The sequence below is a fragment of the Mus caroli genome, unplaced genomic scaffold (genome assembly GCF_978045245.1).
Source record: "Mus caroli unplaced genomic scaffold, Mus_caroli_1 scaffold_20, whole genome shotgun sequence".
Taxonomy (NCBI): Eukaryota; Metazoa; Chordata; class Mammalia; order Rodentia; family Muridae; genus Mus; species Mus caroli.
The window spans coordinates 35,680,382-35,701,384 of record NW_028227275.1 but is presented as its reverse complement, the minus strand read 5'-3'; the positions used below and the strand labels follow the sequence as shown (position 1 = coordinate 35,701,384).

At 45.8% G+C, this 21,003-nt stretch overlaps 1 protein-coding gene across 8 annotated transcripts in view; it reads left to right on the top strand.

The window, feature by feature from the left end:
- Kank1 (KN motif and ankyrin repeat domains 1) overlaps positions 1 to 21,003 on the top strand; it is a 195,173-nt gene that overhangs the window by 119,298 nt on the left and 54,872 nt on the right. For all 8 annotated transcript variants that reach the window (XM_029472388.1, XM_021151518.2, XM_029472382.1 and 5 more), the window contains one exon: positions 19,784 to 19,903. In XM_029472388.1, coding sequence (XP_029328248.1) covers positions 19,867 to 19,903 — 37 coding nt within the window. In that variant the 5' untranslated portion in view covers positions 19,784 to 19,866. The remainder of the gene's footprint in view (positions 1 to 19,783; positions 19,904 to 21,003) is intronic.

The following is a 21,003-nucleotide window of genomic DNA, read 5'->3' as shown; positions in this document are numbered from 1 at the left end:
CCTTAAGTATTAAGGAAGTGAATACTCTTTTTTTTTTTTTTCCAGAAACAGATCTTGGGGTTGATGGACTCAGTAGGCTCAGTGATGTGAGAGGCTTGGGGCTAGTGGTGTTACCTTCCTTTGGCAATCACCTTGGCTCCTCAGGCTCCTGGCTCCTCAGCCGAGTTCTCCTTGATGATCTTTTGGCTGCTGTATGGGGTGTTTCCTGTCCTGTTCAGGTGCACCCCATTCCGTGTCCTATCTTTTACATACACCGTCGGGAGCTATCGGATATACTGAAGTCAAAATGGAGATTTTAGCACTGGTAATCATTGAGATGTAGGCAGAGCAGCCAGAGAGAGGCAGGTTGACTGGTGTGGAAGAGCAAGGACTTGGCTCACCTAAGAATGTACTGTGTGGTTCTTTCTCGACCTATTCCTTAGTAAAGGAAGCTCTGCATCAGTGTCTTAACAATCTTACATTCAGGGTATATCACTCTGTAGGATCTTCCAGTTCCGAGGACTTTGTTGCTCGGCTACTAAAACAAAAAACAAAAACAAAAACAAAAAAAATGATGCCATGCCCATCTGGAATTCTGTGGCCAGTCCAGCATGGCAGCATAAAATTACCAACAGACCCACCTCCTGGGCCAGAGGCTTTGCAAACAGGATCCTGCCCACAGGGAGCTCCCTCACAGGCCGATGTCACACTGTCTTCCTGCCTTAGCCAGGGTGTCCCTGCAGCCTGCTCAGCCGAAGGCTCCCCTGACCCCGACCCTTCCACCTTTTCTCCCTCCCCTTTGCTTGCTCGCTCGCCATCTTGCCCTTGAAGAAGGTATCTGGGTCAGGGGTGATCCAGGTTTGTTCAAGGGAAGCATATGAAGAAAATTTGTGGTGAATCTGTTTCCTCCTGGGCATTGAGGCTAAAATTACATTTTGGCACCAAGTGTGTGAGGCGTTCTGGTGTGTCCTGTCTGTCAGAGGCTGGGGACTTGGCGAGGGCTTTGTTGGTTCTTTATTCTCAGGTCCTGGGCCAAAGCCAGGTTACCTTCCCTTTGAAGTAGCTTGATGTTTTCTTTCATAATCTTGTTAAATTTGACTTCTGTTGAAGAGGCACTCCGGTCTTCCTAATTTTCTTCTGTCTGTTCCTCTGATCCTCAAATCAATGTTGAGTATTGAAACTGCCTCTTGTGACTTCCCCAGAGGGGATACCCAGCAGTACCTCCCCGACTTGGAAGCGGTTCACACTTTTTAACTGCAGCCTGAGCAAACCGACTGATTTTAGCGTATTTATCTTAAATGCATTTTAAGACGTTCACCTTTTAAAACATTGGAATGAGTCTGTGTAATACATGGAGTGGGGGAAAGAGAAATCATGAAAGTCTCCCTTCCCTGCAGCAGAACCCCCTAAAAGCACTCCTAAAACATACCCTCGCCTCAAATTGGATGCTAGACATTTTGTTTTGCTAAGCTTTTGTTCAAAGCTGCTTTTTTTTTTTTTAAATACTCAGGCTGGGATTGTACTCCACCCTGCTTCACTTAAATATCCTTTGAAGTTTCTTCTCTTCCATATACCTGGCAGTAATCATTGTCAAGAGCCCACTTTCTTGCACTTATAGATTTGATGTTGGCTGTTTCCCTGAACAGTGCAGCAGCCACACACTAAGTGCCTCAGGTTCCACGTGAGATATCTGTCTTAGCCAGGGAAGCGGTTATAGAAGACTATGAGTGGGGCCATTTAGTGCACCCTAAGCTCCTGTTTGGAGGCCTGGTCATCAAAGATCAGGGCACCAGAAGTTCAGTATGTGGTGACAGTGAACGCCTGTTCCTAATGGGGCTGTGTCCTGTGTACCCTCAAGCCTTTTTTTTAGGGCACTGATCCTATTCATTAGCACACAGCCCCCATAAACTGATCTCCCAGAAGTGCTTGTGCAAGCATTCATATGCAGAGGCCGGTGATTACTCTCAGATTTATTCTTTCTTCAGCCCTGCTCCCCTCCCCCATTGCCCTCCCCACCCCCACCTCTAATTTGTGTGGGTTTTCCTGGGACTCAATTTGTAGACCCAACTGGCCTTGAACTCACAGACATCCTGCCTGCCGTTACCTCCCGAGTGTCAGGATTAAGGCTGTGTACCACCATGCCCCTGCTGGAGCGTCATTCACTTGAGGTAGGGGTCTCTCAATGCACGTGGAGCTTGCTGGTTTTCAGTTAGGCAAGCTGGCCAGGGAGCCCCACTGATTTGCCAAGCATGACTGGCTTTTTATGTGGATAGTGAGGGGTAGACAGAGATGTTCCAAGCCCAGCAGCCTCCCAGTCTCTCAGTACTCATGGTTCCCTTTTGGGATTAACCCCACCTCTGAGCGAGGTACCCTAAAGCCTTCCTCCCCTAGATCCTGTGCTTTGTGAAGTTGCAGGTTCTCGGCTCTCACCCTCATCCCAACTGTCCACCCATCTGAGAGGAAGCTTCATTCTCGGACACTTTTACATGCCCATCTGAGTGTGAACGAATTAGTAAAAAGGAGTGCCGAATCTTGATGTCAGTTTCTGGCAGTTGTTGGCAAAAGCCCAAATCTGCTTCCTTTCACCACCACCACCGAGGGATTCTTGCAGCCTGGAAAATTAGCCTCAGCGATGGTGAAAATGTCAGCTGTGGAAAAGCAGAATCCCTATGGAAGTGCTAATTAATGCAAAGAGATACCCACAGCTGCACACAACATATTTAAGAGCCATCTGAACTGAACCTGTGAGTGTGTGTGTGTGTGTGTGTGTGCGCACGCACTCGTGTGCGGGCGCACGCCTGTACATGTGTGTATATATCAGATAAACAAATGAAAGTCTTTTTTGTAATTGTTTCCTGTGTGGTAATCCTTATCAGATGCATCCTTAGAAGCCAGGGGAACATCTTGCCCTGTCTCTGAGGGCTGCCGGAAGTCTCTGTGCGATGGTTAACGAGGCCCTTTCCGCCACTGGGGACAGCACACAGGTGGAGCAGCCTGCAAAAGTAAAGCAAAGCATGGGGGGCGGGGGGGGGAGGTGTCCAAAGAATTTCTAGGCACATGACCCCTATGGTTAAGGACCTTGCATCAGAGGTACCTCCTAACCTTGGGGAGGCTGAGCCTGCGGTTGCTTGGAGAGATGATTCTACGAGGACAGCCTGTTGCAGTAAATCTCCAACTCCAATAAGCCCGTGCAAAAACACACAACTCAGTTACAATGTTTCTAAGCTGCACGCCTAGACTGGGCGGATTTACCACTACACTACTTCATTCCCCAGCTATGAAATCCCTGGCTATTTGTGGTTCTGCTCCATCTTCCTTCCACCTCCTCTTCTGTCTTCTTCCTCCCTCTCCCTCTCTTACCCCACTCTCTGAAACCTTCAACCCCACCTTTCCCTTCCACTGCCCAATCACAGACTCCAGCCTTATTTGACCAGTTAAAATGGAGAGAAGGGTCACAGGAAGTCACCTGAGTACAGGATCCCCTCCTCACCAAGGCTGCCCCTGTGGAGGAAGCAGAATTAGCTTCGGAATACAATCCGCACCAGGGCAACCCACAACAGTGGTACTTTCTCAACCCCTCTTACAGCTTTCTTCTTCTCAGACCCTCTCACGGAGGAGTCTTTACTCTGTGCTTACAGATCAAGGAAAGTTAGATATTTTAGGTTCTGTCATTTGTTCTGTTTTTGTTTGTTTTGTTTTGTTTTTAACAGTCTCTGAACATGAATATGGGCACGTGTACTACCACAGTACTGTGGCAGCAGAGGAGAGCCTCAGGTGTTGCCCCATCCCATGCCCACCCCTGTTGTTTTCTGCTAAGTACATTACATTCTTACATCCCAGGCTAGCTACTGCCCAGATTCTCCTGTCTCCTCCTCCCATCTCACTATAGGAAAATGAGGCCCAGTCGTCACAAGGATGTGAGTGCTCCTGGCTCTCTGTAGGTTCTGAGCATTTGAACTCAAGTCTCCACACTGGCTTGGCCAAGTGCTTTCCTCCAGGGAGCCATCTCCCACGCCTTCCCTTGCATGTTAATTTTGATAATTTTATTGGCGTTTAATTGAAGTATAATTCACCGCATAGGAAGTCCATCCAGTGATTAACGTGTTCAAGGACATGACACCTAATCACACAGCCATCCTCAGAAGCAATATTTGAATGTTTCTATCGTTCCAAAAAGAAAACGGATTGGCCGTCCTGAGCCACCTCCTTCCTGTCTTGCCACTGCATGCCAGATGGCGGAACCGTTATCCTCTTTCTGTCTGAATCTGCTTTGCTTTGCTCTTGGGGACTCGATTCCCAGACTGGGAGGTAGAACTCTGATAGCTGCTAGCTTGGATCTCTCAGCAAGTCTAACCAGTGTGCTCTGATACACCAGCCCTTGAGGTTTTTACTTCTCATCCCTCTGGGTCTCCCGACTCTTGCCTTCTGTAGCCCCATAGCAGGAAGGGCCCTGGGATAAATCGGTCCACAGAAAGCATCATGGTTAAGTCGCTGTCTAGTTTACCAAGTCAGTGGGGGTGGGGGCAGGGAGGGGACAGCATTCTGAATGTTCCCATGCAAAGAACCCTTTCTCTTCCTCTCCCCCACCTTAGAGAGAGGCGTCATCTATGCAAAAGTTTCCCCTTAATTGATTTCCAAAATCAATCAGACAAAACCTGGGAAGCAGAGAGTGGAATTTAACGGCAGGTCCGGTTTTAATCAGCCAGTTGTTGATTGTGCTAATCCGCATGGACGGACCCAAAACTCCCGATGGAACTCAGCCACCAGCACTGAGGGGTGGTTGGCATTTCTCTAAATTACTGACAAAATTCTCCATCATCAGGGTTCAACTGCACAAGCTAGTAGCAGGTAATTCTTGAGATATTTGAATTCCCAGAGCCAAGATCCCTCCCTCTGCATCCTCCGCAGTAAACAGGTGCCCACCCCCTTTCTTGCCCACATCCCTGAGCTTCTATAGATGGGAAAAAAGTTGGTGCCTCCTTTTGGTATTTTGGGAGTTTTATTTTTGTGCCTCCTGGCAGGCAGGCTCCCTATCTACAAAGCTCAGGCCAAGGTGACAGGAGGGTGAGTGTCTTTGGACGCCTGGAAGTGTTTTGTAAATGCATGTTCATGACCGACTCTGTCTTTTCCCCTCTTGTTTTGTAGTTTTCCGTATTAACTATATGGACATGTTTTTGTAACAAAGTAACCTTTTTAAGCCTATTTGAAAGCTCGCAGATAGCACAGGGAAGGTTATTTCCAGTGCTGGGTTAGGTCGGGATTTGTAAAGATCTTATGGTTTGAAAGGGGAAAAAAAATTTAAAATGTATTATATATTGATAATGATAGTTTATATATTTCAAGATGAAAGTTTTGATCCAAGAATGTGGTGAGGAGTTGGATATGCGGTGGTACTTCTCTGGCTCTTCCATCTTTCGTTGAAATCTCATTTAGATGTTTTTGGTATGGTGTGTATATGTGTGTGTGATATGATATATATACATATATATATATATAACTAGTGGTTATATGTGTATATATATACATGTATATACACATATCTATCCATGTATTTATGTGTGAGTGCATATATACACACACACACACACACACAAACACACACATTTTCTAATAAGGTTTATGATATACCCTTCCTGATACTGCCTTAAAATATTTAATGGCTTGTCATCTATCCTTTGCTATCTTATAACTTTCTGTGATAATTAAATCCACGCTGCTTCTGTAGAAAAAGATTGAATTTTCTGTTCTGTTTTCTTTTTAATTGTCTGGTCTTGTTTGCTTGATTTTTTTTTTCCCCCTAAAATATTGGTCCAAACTTTCAGTCTCTTCCATTAGAATTTGAGTGAAAGCAAATGATTTTTTAAAATTATTATTACTTTTATTTTGTGTGTGTGTGAGTGTGTGTGTGTGTGAGAGTGTGTCAGGTGTTTTATCTGTGTGCTTGTCTGTGCACTACATGCATTTCTGGTGCCTTAGGAGGTCAGAAGGAGGCACAGACAATTGTGAGCCACCATGCAGATGGATGCTAGGACTCCATCTCAGGTCTTCGGGAAGAGCATCCAGTACTCCTAACTTCTCAGCCATCTATCTATCCAGTCCACAGAGAATCTTTTTACCTTTGATTGGCTTTGCCTGTGAGACCAGGTGGCTGCTGGCGTGGGCTGTGCTTATCACTGTGTAGCACGTATCTCCTTCCACCATCTCCCTAGTTATTCCCCATGGAGAGTCTGTGGTGAGAACCCTCAGCCTCTATAACAGGGAAGTGGAGTAGAGGGGCTCTGGCCTTGTAGGCCTGAAGATGAGCTGTATCATTTCCTGGGAAAGTAGTTACGCCAAGCTCTGGTTTGGAACCAGTGTGGCCACTCTGGTTCAGTCACCATGACAGTATTATGGTTTGTGACAAAGCTCCAATCCTTTTGTCAGAAGAATCAATTCCTATTAACCCAGGTAAAAAGGATTTGGGTCTTATTCTGAAACATTTAAGAGTTTAAAGATTAAGCCCTTAAGGTGGGTATGGTGGCATACACCTGCAGTCCTAGCCCTTGAGAGGCTGATACAAGAGGATCACAAATTCAGGGCCTGTCTGGCCAAACAGTGAGTTCAAGGTCAGCTGTGCCTTGATAGTCTCAAATCGGAAACCAAACCAACACAAAACAAAACAACAACAAAAACCTGTCTAAAATAGGACGCTGGGCACTATAGCGCCTTGATGCTAAAGCTCTTCTATATCCTTACAGCAGACACTGATAACAGAAGAGCAAGCATCTGATAGCTGACTTTGCTCAGTTCTCTCTTAAAATAGGAGTTAATATTTCCCAGGAGTTGTTCTTGTCCGGTTTCCCACTCTGTAGCTCATTTATGTAGGCACAGCACTTTAGTCCTTGTGGGTATAGTCAGAGCCATGGTGGAAAAGGAAGAAGAGGTTGCACTTACGTGGAGGAGAAGACAGTCCTGGTGTAGTGGTGTAGTCTTGGACATTCCTGGATGCCCTGCCCATGAGCATCTCTGTTTAGAGCTCAGCAGGGCAGCTACTCATTGTTCTTACCAAATTTCTAAGTGTTTTTTGTTTTCTTAGTTTTTGGTTTTTGTTTTGTTTTGTTTTGGTTTGGTTTGGTTTGGTTTGGTTTGGTTTGGTTTGGTTTGTTTTAAGCAAGCCTAGTGTATTAGGAGAAATGGATACACGTAAGATGCTTGGCTCACATTCCAAGTCTTGCTACTCACTGTACCTGAAATAGCCTTTTCTAAGTTGAGAAGAATCTGAGGTTGGCATATAGAATTTTTTTTTTTTTTTGGTCTTTTCGAGACAGGGTTTCTCTGTGTAGCCCTGGCTGTCCTGGAACTCACTCTGTAGACCAGGCTGGCCTGGAACTCAGAAATCCGCCTGCTCTGCCTCCCGAGTGCTGGGATCAAGGGTGTGCGCCACCACGCCCGGCTTAGAATTCTTATATTTCATTTTCGATTATAAGCTTGGAAATGGGGTCATATTGTCTTTTTCATATAGTATACACTTGGTGCTTAATAAATGTTCATAATGAGTAGCAGTTTGGAAAGGAACTAGGGCTCTTACAGAGAACAAGGGTTTGCTTCTCAGCACCCACACGGCGGCTCAGAACCATCTGTAACTCCAGTTCTAGGGATCGGATGCTCTTTTCTGGCCTCTGCAGGGAACAAGGCATATACAGATACACAGATAAACATGTAAGTAAGCACTCATATACATAAAAATTAAAAACCCAAACATATCTGTAAGATAGCCAGACAGCAGTCATATTATATGAAGTGAAATCCCCAGTGCTTAAAATTAATATCAAAGCTGGAGAGATGGCTCAGTGGTTAAGAGCACTGGCTCCTTTTCCAGAGGACCTGGGTTTGATTCCCAGTACCCATGTGGCAGTACACAACTGTACCTCCAGTTCTAGGGGATCCAGCGCCCTTTTCTGGCCTCTGTGAGCACTTAATGAAAGCAAAGCACTCATACACATAAAAAAAAATCTTAAATGGGAAAATTAATTTATATGCTTAGTCTGTATAACAAAAATAAGGTTTTTGTTAATAACAACATAATAATAACATCATTAAGTTATGTATGATTTATCCCTAGACAAAAAAAAAAAAATGGAGCGGTATCAAGTCACTTTCCCATGGAATATATCTAGTTATTCAAAGTACGATTTTTAATTAATTGGAAATGCTGTTGAACACTGGCTGGGCTGTGAGCACAAGGTACCAGGACTCTGAGATGACATCATCATTGCACTCAGAGAGCTCGCAGCCCAGTGGGGAAAGGCAGAACCATCACATGCCTAGAGGCTTACTGCTCTGACCTTTATCCCTATATGTCTCAGGCCAGGACTCTCTCTCACAAAGCTGTCTTGAGTTGTAGAATGGTAAAGCTGTGGGCATGCGTGGTGTCTTATGTGCTTTAGAATAGAAGCTGGCAGAACTAGCGTCTGAAACTATGTGGATAATACTGACTGATTAAACTTTGGGCCACAGGTTTCCTGAGAACATCTCATTTGGGAACCATTTTGTCAACATTGATATTAAGTAGCAGACACTGGGACATGGCAGCCTGCCTTAGCATGGCTACTGTACTTTTTCTATCTCACTAACAAAGTGGGTTGGGTCTAGTGGCATGGAAAGGCATTTTTTTTAAATGCCAGCTTCATGGTTACTTTCTAAAGTGTCCTTGTCATGATATCCCAGTATTTCTATTCACTAGCCTTCTCCATTTTACCCCCTATTCTTTAAAAGTGAAGAAATTATGTCTCAATTTACCCGAGTCGAGACTATGTCTGTTATTCTTAACAACCCATTTATTTATCATCTTAATAATCTTCAGGGTTTCTCCCTTCCACCGTAAGTGTGCTGGTCACTCTGTCTCAAGACCCTGGAGAAAATTAAGTAAGGAGACAGCAACTTAGTGAACTTATAAAGGCCTGTAGTAACAGCCACGACACGAATGGACCTGCAGACGGTGGGTTTGGTCCAGGAACGCCCTGTCAGACCCCAAACCTGTGTGACCCAGGTCGTCCAGATATGGGTGCTTCATCCAGCTCTGGCCCTGGATGCCACAGCTCCTTGCCTGAGTTGCAGCGGCATCGGTGGCTGCAGCTTTGAGCACGGCTGTGATGAGTTGGAGGTAGGTACTGGGGAGCGAGAGAAACCACCTGGGATAACAAGGACTTTAATGTGACTGCTCATGCGAACAATTAGGAGTGGGATTTCCAGAGCTGGCTCCTCGGGGGCCATGAGGACAGGAATTCGGGCCAGAGGACAAGATAAAGAGGAAGTGAGTAAGGTCCCTTTCCGTCTGCCTCCGTCCTGGGGGTGGAATGGGATAATGAACCATCTCCTCTTCTGAAGGAAACCAGGGATGCTTCTGACTAGCTTGTGAGACCGTTTCCACCCCACCGAGTCTCCTCAAGTACAGAGGCAGTAATTGGATGTTCTCTGTTCTCCAAGAAATTTCAGCGACCCAGGAGAGGTTCTGTTCACTGAGTGTTGCATCTGGTACGCATGTCTGTGCTTCAGGGATGCATTTGTGTATCTGTAAGGCCACCTCCGATAAAAGCATATATGTTAATATATAATACTTTTTTCCTATGTTCCCTGTCCTTTTCTTTTCCATTAAAAAAAAAAAAGAGAGAGAAATTTTTAATTTTATGGCTTCGAACTTTTAAAATTATTTCTTTTATGTGTGTAACACACATTTGGCTGTATTAACCTCTGTGTGCCCCCCCCCCAACACACACACTAATTTGAGATTCTGACATTACAGCACAGCACTGATAAGAACTTCATTTGTGGCTTGCTAACATTTGTTTGGAGGTGTTCAGAAGCGGTTCCTTGAGTCCAACTACGTTTTTGACTGAAAGTGTTCTTCTGCCGTGTGCTTCAGTCAGCCTGATTGGTATATGCCAAGCTTGGGGTAGGGCAGTGGGTAGTGGGCACTCGGCCTAACCCAGGATGAAAAGTTGAAACCATTCTTGGTTACTTTCCGCCGGTGTTTGCTGTCTGCAGGAACTGAGCTCCTGAGATCAGAACTGCTAAGCCAAGAAGAGCAAAGAGAAAACACTGGAGCCGCTGTTGAACGGCTCAGATTTGATGTCAACTCCACACCTTCCAAAAGCACGTTTGCTGTGCACAGATCGATTTTCGGTGTGTCATTTTGTGGATGTGTTCAGTGTGTGCTAAGCAATAAAACTGGGGATGGTCTCAGTTACACATTTCCACCTCATGTTCTTGCTAGCCATATTTGTAGGACATAAACAGGCTTCGTCTTCTTTTTCTTGCTCACCTACCTCTTGGAATTTATTTATAGGAAGTTATTGGGAAAGTACACAAAATACTCTGTCAAATTATCTCTGTCAAAATGTTGCAATGTTAAAATATTCTAGTGATTAAGGCAGGTCAAACAATATGGGACAAATATGATAGAATACTGTGCAGCTGTTAATAAGAGAAATAGTTATTGTCTTAGATTCCTTGTATTATAGTGGTGTGTGGGGTGTGCACACGTGTATATGTGTGCATCTGTGTGTGTGTGTGTGTGTGTGTGTGTGTGTGTGTGTGTGTGTTTCTATTTGGTCTTTTGAGACAGGATGTCTCTGTGTAGCCCTGGCTGCCCTAGAACTTACTCTGTAGAGCAGACTGGCCTTGAACCCAGAGATCTGCCTCCCTCTGTCTCTGCCTCCACATATTGGGATTAAAGATTTGTACCACCATGCCCAGCTACAGTGTTATATATTATAAAGTAACCTTTGGAAATAAACACACGTATATACAAGCACAGGGAAGAACTGGGAAGCTGTACGAAGCACATGCTCTCACGGTTTCTCTGCCCTGTGAGATGCTTAGCGATTGTTTATCAGTGTTTGACAGGATTGTCTTTGCTGAAGACTGAGCACTCTCTGCTGTGTGTGGAGACCCTGTGTGCACTCACCTATCAGTGTTCTGGGTTGCCACGTGCTGGGTATTATGACTAATTCTGCAGTGAGCACTGGGGCACAAATATTTTTTCAAGTTCTTGTTTCCAGGTTTTGTTTTGTTTTGTTTTGTTTTTTGACAGTATTTTCTGGGTCACGGAGTCCTTCTATGTCTTGTATTGGGAGAGCCTCCATCTAGTCTTCCCTGGTAACTAACTACACTGTTTTTCAGTTCTGTATCTAGGGCACAGGTAGACCTGTTTCTCTGCCTCCCACTGCACCAAGGATGTGACTTTTTATTTTTACTGTGGGGCTTGTGAGGTGCTGGCTCGTTACAGTTTTCCTCTAGTTCAGCCTTGCTTGACCTCTGTACTGGTCATTTCACACTGAGAGCGTTCACCAAGTAACACATTGTAAAGTGCCTCTCGGGCACTTAGCCTCCTTAAAATTAACCCTAAATAAATAGAAGCTTGTTTGTTCTTTGAACACACAAACACACACACAAGATTTCTGTTTAGCATAACCAAATCTTTCTGAACCCGGAGGCTGGTGATAGCTTCGGTGTATTCTTCTTTGTGACTTCCAAAGAAGACCCAGTGTCCTTCCCCTCATAATGCATCACGTTTTAAGGCCTGTGAGCCTCAAAAGCCCAAGCATGAACCTGTTTAATTTAGCCTGTGGTATCCGGTACTGTCTGATATCACATGCTGAGGTCTAATATTGGTTTAAGGAAACCACCAAAAGTCAGGCTTCCTCCACACCTCCACTCCCATCTGGATCCACTCCCTCTCTGTCTCTCATTAGCACAGAAAAGGCATCTCACAATAATATTAAAACAAAATAGAAATGAATAAGACAATGAATAGAACAAAATGAAATGCAATAAGATAAAACAAAAACTGTCACACTGGAGTTGGCCTACACAAACAAACAGAAGGGAAAGACCCCGAGAGCAGGCCCAAGACTCAGAGACCCACTCGTTCGCACACTCAGGAGTCCCATGAAAACACTAAACTGCAGCGTCTTTTACAAAATTCTGGGGGCCGGGGGGCCAAGTACACTGCTACTGCTGTTTTGGGAACTCCACTCTAAAAAAATGCCATTTTAAGCTTTGTGACTGGACTCAACCTAGTGACAGCTCCAGTAATAGTATGGATCAGGTGAAGGGTAATCTTAGAGCCACTGGAGAATATAGTGCTAGAGGAAATAAAAGGGAACCTTTCTCTTAGAGCAGTAAAGAATATTCTACAACATTTAAACAGGGTGTGCACATGGGTTCTCTTACATCTGTACTCTTAGTCTTGTTCTGAACATCTGACGAGGAAACCGTACTGATACTTTAACTCATGAACCACTGCCAGATAGAATTCTTTCTCAGCAGGAGCAAGACCCCAGTCATCTGGCCGTACTTGTGAAACCAAAGTTTAGTTTCCGTTAGAATTGTTTTCCCCAAGACAACTGCAGAGGGACCAATGCAGGTCAGAACATGCCATGTCACTCTGCTTTACCCGAGGTTTGGGGATGCTTTCCTCCAAAGTCAACGAGAAGTAGAGAGGTGTTCGTGAAGGCAGAGGAGCTGTGTGCGTGCTCCTGACTTCCACCTGCCTGTTCCCCATAGTCTGTTACTTATGGAGGCAGGAGCACAGTTGGTCATTGGATGAACTTTCACCACAAAGTTTCCTGGAAAGAAACTGCACAAGCGTTACTTCTTATTACACGTACCAGGAAGCCATATCTGCCCAGCAACCCAGCTGGAGTGGAGCCAGGGCGGGGCTTTGAAAACATCTGGGGGCTCCCAGGTGGTGTTGACCTGCCCACAGCTCCTACACTCGATGAGAAGGATACCGGTGTCCTTTTGTGATGTAGGGTGGATGTGGGTGAGCAATGGGGCTCTCCGAGCGGGCACGGCACACCCACAGCCACTTTGAGACAAAGTAAGTACACAAGGAAGCAGATGCTATCGTGGGAACTTTTCAAGGAAGGGAGGCAGAAAGGTGAGCTTTTGGTGCAGCTGATCGCTAAGTATCCTAGGAACCTACGTTTTTCTCTGTTCCCAAAGCACAGATCTCCAGTGAGCTTACCTCAGAGAAAAGGTTGGGTGTGTGTCACCTGTGCTCAGTTCAAAAATCAGACTGGCTTATGATGTTCAAACATGGAATGAATGGGTGGATCGGTGGATGTATAGATGGATGGGTGGGTAGATGGGTGGATGGACGAATGGGTAGGTGGGTGGATGGGTGAGTGGATGAATGGATGGATGGATGGATGAGTGGATGGATGGGTGGGTGGGTGGGTGAGTGGATGGATGGGTGGGTGGGTGGGTGGGTGGATGGATGGGTGGGTGGGTGGGTGAATGGATGGATGGGTGGGTGGGTGAGTGGGTGAGTGGATGGATGGGTGGGTGGGTGAGTGGATGGATGGGTGGGTGGGTGGGTGAATGGATGGATGGGTGGGTGGGTGAGTGGATGGATGGATGGGTGGGTGGGTGGGTGAGTGGATGGATGGATGGGTGGGTGGATGGGTGAGTGGATGGGTGGATGGGTGGGTGGGTGAGTGGATGGATGGGTGGGTGGGTGAGTGGATGGATGGATGGGTGGGTGGGTGGGTAGATGGATGGATGGATGGGTGGATGGGTGAGTGGTTGGAAGGTTAAACTTGCTCACTGGTGCTTATTTTGTTTTCTCCTTAGTGTCTGCATTTTAGTTGGTTTCTGTGATAAACCCATAGCTGTGTCGACAAACATAGCATAAAATACCCCAGTAATCGAACCCAAACTTTCTTTCTATATTAGAAATGAAATCCAGTATCTAGGTAAGATTCTAATTTACATCTAGATCCATAGTAAAGATCTCTCTCCCTCTCTCCCCTCTTTCTTTCCCTCCCTCCCTCTCTCTCCTACACAAAGAAAACTATCTGCTATAGATAAAGGGGCCACATGAGGTTGGATCCTACTGAAAACAAGGAAGGGCCGGTTAACATATGCCTCCTCCCAGATGCAGGGAAGCCAGTAAGTACAGGAAACCACTGGGAGAGAATCTGATCCTGAACTGTGGCCACGCTCTGACATACTTTTAATCGTTGAGGTTAATTAGATTGTCGACGGCCTTTGCACAGTCCGCAGGGATCTGCAGGCATTTGTATGTAGTGTGATGCAGGTCTTGCCTTAGGTTTTCAGGCTTGGTTGAAAACTGACTTAAAGAAATCGTTGAGCTGTGCACTTCTTAAAATTAGAGCAGAGGCATTTGCACATCTGTGTGCCCAGTTGCTTTTGGTAGAGTCTGCTTCCTCCTCTTTGAGTCTCCTTAGGCTGTCTTGCTATCTTGCTTTGCTTACACTCCTTTCTGTCTAAAGGCAGAAGGAGTCAAGGCGTCCGTGCACTGAGCCTATGCATCCTTGTACGGGATTTGAAAGGGGCATCACGTGTTGGTGCATGCACGCTCCCTTGTGTGAAAGCCTTTCTGCTCTTTCTGCTAATCTCTTAAGGGAGAGGCAAGCTCAGCTGTGCCTGATCAGTCCTGCAACTGTGTGACCTGGGTAGGTTCCAAGCCTGCTACTTGGAAAGGGATGGATTCTTAGCCTTTTACAGGTTCTTAGGAGAGCTAAACAAGGTGATAAGTGCATTTTAATTAAAACTGTCCAGAATGTAGCATAATGGCATCAGTTTCTTTCAGATTTTAACACACACAAAAAAAAATATGTCTTAGAGTAAACGCAATCCCTCTGCCTCCTCCTCTCCCCCCTCCTCTCTCTCTTCCTCTCCTCCCTCCTCCTCTCCCTCCTCCTTTCCCTCCTACTTTCCCTTCTGTCTTCCCTCCTCCACTCCCTCTTCCTCTCCTCTCTCTCTTCCTCTCCTCCCTCCTCCTCTCCCTCCTCCTTTCCCTCCTTCTCCTCTCCCTCCTGACCTCCCTCCTCCTTTCCCTCTTCCTCCCCTCTCTCCTTCTCTCCCTCTTCCTCTCCCTCTTTCTCTCCTCTTCTTCCTCTCCCTCTTCCTCTCCCTCCTTCCCCTCTTCTTCATATGGTGCTGAGAATCAAACTCAGGACCTTAACTTTCTAGACACTAGTGTACCACAAGCCACGTACCTTCAGGAACCCCATTTTAATAAGCATTTTATCTTTTAACTTTTTGTTTATTTTTATGTGTGGATGTTTTGCTTGCATGTATGACTGTGTACCACATGCATGCAGTACCCACAGAGGCCAGAAGAGGGCGTTGGATTCCCCTAGGCCTAGAATTATAGATGATTGTGAGCCATTGTGTGGGTACTGGGAATCAAACCTGTGCCCTCTGGAAGAACATCCAGTAAAGTTAACCTCTAAGCCGTCTCTCCAGCCCTGGTTATCATTTTATCATCATTTAATTAGAAAATATGGTCTCAGATCATCAGCATCTAATGGGAGGTCTTACACTAGGTGACGTCTCTGATTTCAGCCTTAAGAAATCCTAGCAAGGGGTGAAATCAGGTTAGCTGCATCCATCCATCATGGTCCTAAGTGACGTGGTGACACTGGTAGTTTACAGACTTAATCCTGCATGCGCCACCACGCCCGCCCGGCTCAAGAACTGCTTTTCTATAGGGAACAGAATTGAGCCGCTGTTGCATCTCCTGAGAGTTAGTGGTTGGCACCTCCCTCCGAGAGAGAAAAGCAATTCTGTACTGATCCGTAAAGAAGGAGTGGGCCGTGGCCTTGTTACCTGCTTTCTTCAGTGAGCTGATCTAAGACTCAGCATTTTATTAGTCCTTACAACCAGAGGCCACCTGTCAGGTGGGGTAACACCTGGGAGAGACGGCTCCCCAATTTACAGCCAGCTGTTCTCAACGCAGACACTGCCAGTCTCTGCATCCCATGACGAGTGCCTTGTTATTTATTTAATCTGGGACATGCTTGTAGCGCCTAATTTTAGGCTTCCTTCTTTTTATTGTATCGTTCTGTTTTAGGAGAGGGTGGGAGAGACCAATTAGGATCTGAGATAAAGATCTTCCAGGTGAGAGAGGTTCAGGAGAGAAAAAGAGAGGGGAGGAGGGAGAGGGAGGGAAGAGAGGGGGAGAGAGAGGGAGAAGGAGGAAGAAGAAGAAGAGAGAGAATAAGAATGAGTGTTGGGCCAAAGTTTATGAAGCTTCGCTAGGAAGATTCTGGGCTCCTCTCCATCCAAATACTTTGACACATACTTCATTCACTTCTAACACCCACAGCTTGTCTCTTCTTGTCTTCTGTTTGCCCTCAACAGGTTAAATGGTGGTATTTACAAGCCACTCGGGATTGACACAAGATACAAACCTTCGAGGCCACCGAGTAGCCAGAAAACAGGGTTCGGGCTGAGGTTGTTTTTCTTTGGTTGGCTTTTGTGCAGTAGCCTTTAAAAGGGTGACACGGTGACACGGTGACGAGTGTAGAAGCTTGGCTTCCTCCCTGACTCCCTCCTTCCCCTCTCCTCCCTCCGGTCTCCCCAGGCCCTGGCAGACACCCACAGTCACTTCTGTTCTGGAAAGCTAATATCCCCTCTGTCCCTAAAGCCTGCCTTTTCACCCAGCCAGCTCTTGCTGTGCACAGTTCACTGCCTTGCAAGCTCAGGGCCTGTTTCCCAGGAAGCACAGATTAGAGCCATCCTCCAGGGCGTGTAGAAGCTGGGAACCAGCAGGGAGTGGAAGGTGCAGGATCAGGTCTCAGAGCACAGCACCCTGCTGTTATTGGAAGAGCATGCAGGCAGGCATGCCCCGCAGAAACAGCCTGTAACAACAGAAAGTCCTTGTGAGTTCTACAGCTATGAATGTCACTAGCTAAGGAGCAAGGTTCGTGCCCTGTGTGATCACAAGCAACAGCTTCATTCTTACAGGGATTAGGGACATGCTGGGTCTTCAGAATGTAGCCTGACAGTTGCCTGTCACATGGGATTTGTATTCTTGCATCTCCCTTTTCAAAGCAAATGAAGCCCAAATGACAAGGTGATTCTAGACACTGGTTTATTTTTATTGAGGAGGAAGAGGAAGAAGAAGAGCAGGAGCCGGAGCCGGAGCAAGAGCAGGAGGAGGAGCGGCAGCAGGGAGGAGCAGGGAGCAGGGAGGAGCAGGGAGCAGGAGCATGGTGATTGGTTTCAGACCACAAGGGACTAAGGTGTATACTTTATATATCAAAGCAGACCCAGGCTCTAGAATACTTGCTCTAGCTCTGTCCTTCCCCTCCTGCTCCCCCTCTTCCCCCCACATTCCTTCCTTCCTTCCCCCTTCCCCTCCTTCCCTCCCTCTCTGCCTTGATGTGTTTCTCATGCCTTCTCAGCTCCCCTCCCCATGCCCTGAATAAACTCTATTCTCTACTTAAAAAACAACAACAGCAGCAACAACAAAGCAGACCTGGCCTCCAGGTTCTCCCAGGATCCCTCAGTCCTTACCTGGCATACCCTGCCCCCAACCCTGACCTTTCCAGCCCAGGGTCTGAGCTGCCCTTCCCCCAAAGGCTCCTCCCTATATAATCCAGACATTTTGGTCTCCTGCCCTCTCCTTCTCCTTCCCTTGTCTCTGCGTATGCACCCTTTCTCTCTTTCTTCTCCCGCTTTCCCCATGGCGACTTCCCTGGCCTCCTTCCTTAGAGCCAGAGAACTTGCTGGTCTGATAGCAGTTTCCCAATAAACTTGCCTTTAATATATTCTAATCTGGCTTGAATTGGCTCCTTTCACTGGCAGAAATAACCCGAGGATGATGATGATGATGATGGTGGTGGTGGTGGTGATGAGATAAAGGAAGTAATAAAAGGAGCCAGCAGTAGCATCATCGCCAGCCAGGGACGATCACTCGCGGTTGTAGACATCCTGGTTCACTTACTTCTGGTTTTTAATTAAATGCACAAATGCACTTTGAAAAGAAAGAAAGAAAGAAAGAAAGAAAGAAAGAAAGAAAGAAAGAAAGAAAGAAAGAAAGAGAGAGAAAGAAAGAGAGAGAGAGAGAAAGAAAGAGAGAGAAAGAAAGAGAGAGAGAGAGAAGGAAGGAAGAAAGAAAGAAAGAGGAAGAAAGAAAGAAAGAAAGAAAGAAAGAAAGAAAGAAAGAAAGAGAGAGAGAGAAAGAGAGAAAGAGAGAGAAAGAGAGAGAAAGAGAAAACAAATTCGAGTTTAGGATTTGATCGGTAGCATCTTTTTTCAAAATCGATGATACTTAAAATCCTGCTTTCCCGAGGCCTGTGACATTTGATTTTAACCGCAGTTGGAGATTAATGAATGTTGGCCGTTCTCGGCATTATACGTGCTAGTATCACATTGGTTTGTGTGAGTGGGTGTGGACACAGACACGGAGGGCTTACTGTTAATCTTAAGGTTGCATTTATTCGTGTTGTGTGTTGCATGTGTGAACACACATGTGTGGACGTCAGAAGACTGCTCTTGGGGGTCATTTCTCTCCTTCCACACTATAGAGGCAGGGCCTCTTTCCTGTCTACTGCTGGCCTGCGTGCTCCAGGCTAAGTGGCCCATGAACTTCTACCCATTCTCCTGTCTCCACCTCCTACCTCACAGGAGGGGTTACTGGGTCTATAATAATTTGAGCCACCACGCCTGGGTGCTCCTGGGACTGAACTCAGGTCCGCAGGCTTGCTAGCAGTGAGCGTTTCTTACTTTCTAAATCATCTCGCCCGCCCTGTCTTGGTTCTTAAAAGTCAACTTACGTTGAGTATTTTACCATATTCTCAACAAATCTACATGATCGCAGCGGCCGCGCCGGGTGACGTATGTTTCTGCTGCCCTTTTAGCACGCCTGTTTCTGGAAAGTCATTTGGCTTCTGGGCTGACACCGGTTCCCTGTGAGGTGTGTTTCTTCTGGCTTTATAGGTCTGGAGTTAACAATGGGTAGGCAGTGTTTCTGGGTATAATTATTTGCTTGCTTTGCCAGTGTCTTTTAGAAGCATTTTTCAAAAGCAATGGTTAGAACAGTATTTCTTTTCCTGAACCTCGCTTGTTTCATGTTTGTTTCAAAGCTTGTTACTTGTATGCCTCTGTGCAGTAACCCGAGGTAACTTGTAAACTCAGAAATGTGTTGTGCTGTATTGTATCCGGTGATTCCGACTACTGTCACGCTGTCATTTGAAGCTTGCCTGACTGAACAGCGAGAGATGCAGAAGGTTTGGGTTGTTTTAAGAAAGAACTGATTGCACTGTATTAGTGTTTTAGCAAAGTGACTGCATAGAAAAATAAGTGGGACTGGGGAAAAGATGTGATATTTAAAAATTGGTACAACGTTTATCCCCAAGGGATAGGGCATATGATACAAGAACTGCCTTGAAATTGCAGGTGGGCCGGACAGTGGTGGCGCACGCCTTTAATCCCAGCACTTGGGAGGCAGAGGCAGGAGGATTTCTGAGTTCAAGGACAGCCTGGTCTATAGAGTGAGTTCCAGGACAGCCAGGGCTACAACAGAGAAAACCCTGTCTCGAAAAAACAGGGGAAAAAAAAAAAAAGGAAGGAAAAGAAATTGCAGTTGGGTACATGAAATTATTGGGCCAGCTTTTTAAAAAAGCAAATGAGCTTCAGAATATATGTGCCTGTGGGTGTGCATGCGCACACGTATGTATAATGTATCTATTACATATCATTGTAAAATGTAAAGCATACTGAAGAGGGACATGCGTCAGGTGTCCCACTTCCTAAGCAGTTGGTGTGTGGCAGTCACTTTTCTATCCTCTGAGTGGATTGTTTTGAGCGTTCGCAAGGCCTGGGCACTGGGTCCGTGGGTACGTCATTCCTCTAGATACTTTAGGACCAGGCTTCATGCAGCCCCGAGCCTGTCTCTCTCCTTTCTAGTTTGTTTTCTTTCTAGTTTGTTTGTTAGCAGGCATCTCCATCCACAGGCACGGAGGTTAGTTCTAGCCATCTGATGGGGCTCTCTTTACCGTTTCAGGTGGAGAGCCTTTGGGAACTTGCTGCATGACATTTGCACACGTCATCACTGTTTGCTGTGTCCCTCCTTGGATTTGAGCCAGCATGGCTTATACCACAAAAGTTAATGGCTGTGCTGTAGGTAAGTGTGCTCAGAGGGAAAAAGAGGAGGCAGGGTATGTCTCAGTTCAAACTGCTTTTTTTATTTTTCTTTTAATAATTGAGAGATCATAATAAGCAGCCTAGAGAAGTAGAATTTCACGGCAATTTTCTATCTGGTTAAAGTTGTTTCTTCTTTAATCTATTAGAAAACTCGCCTTAAAATACATACACACACAAACACACATGCACACACACACACATTTAGTGGGAGGGGGTATCAGAGGACATCCTTTTCAGTGCTCACTATCCATGATGTAGTTCCAGGTATTGAACTCCGATGGCCAGGTTTGGCAGTCAGTGCCTTTACCACACCAAGCCTTCTGGTCAGACTTTGCTTTACTTCAAAGTTCTGTTGATGTGTTGAGACAGAAAAGTAAAAATCTTGAATGGTGATATAAGCATAAGGCATATTCAATTCAACTGAGACCTCTCTCTGAGTGACGGGCAACCAGTCTAGATGCTAAGAACCAATTCTTATAAGTTTCGTTTGATGGGACTAGCCATGGACAGGGGAGATGGAGTGAACAGAGCCCAGACACATTTTTTTTTAAAGATTTATTTATTTATTATATGTAAGTACACTGTAGCTGTCCTCAGATACTCCAGAAGAAGGCATCAGATTTTGTTAGGAATGGTTGTGAGCCACCATGTGGTTGCTGGGATTTGAACTCAGGACCTTCAGAAGAGCAGTCGGAGCTCTAAACCACTGAGCCATCTCTCCAGCCCCCAGACACATTTTTGTATTTTCCTAATGTCAGTGTTTTTTTAAGTAACTTAATTCACTGAGTGATCTTATAATTTTTTATTTTATATGCATTGGTGTGTAATTTCCTGCGTGTTTGTCTTTGTGAGGGTGTCAGATCTGAAGTTACAGACGGTTGAGAGCTGACATGTGGGTGCTGGGAATTGAACACAGGTCCTCTGGGAGAACAGTCAGTGCTCTTAAAGCCGTCTCTGCAGCCCCCATCACTGAGATCTTGTCTTTCTAGGTGGGGTGGCAGTAAGCAGGCTAAGGTTCTTTTACTCCCATCTTAGATATTAACTCAGTGCATACATTACATATACCACAATGATACATAG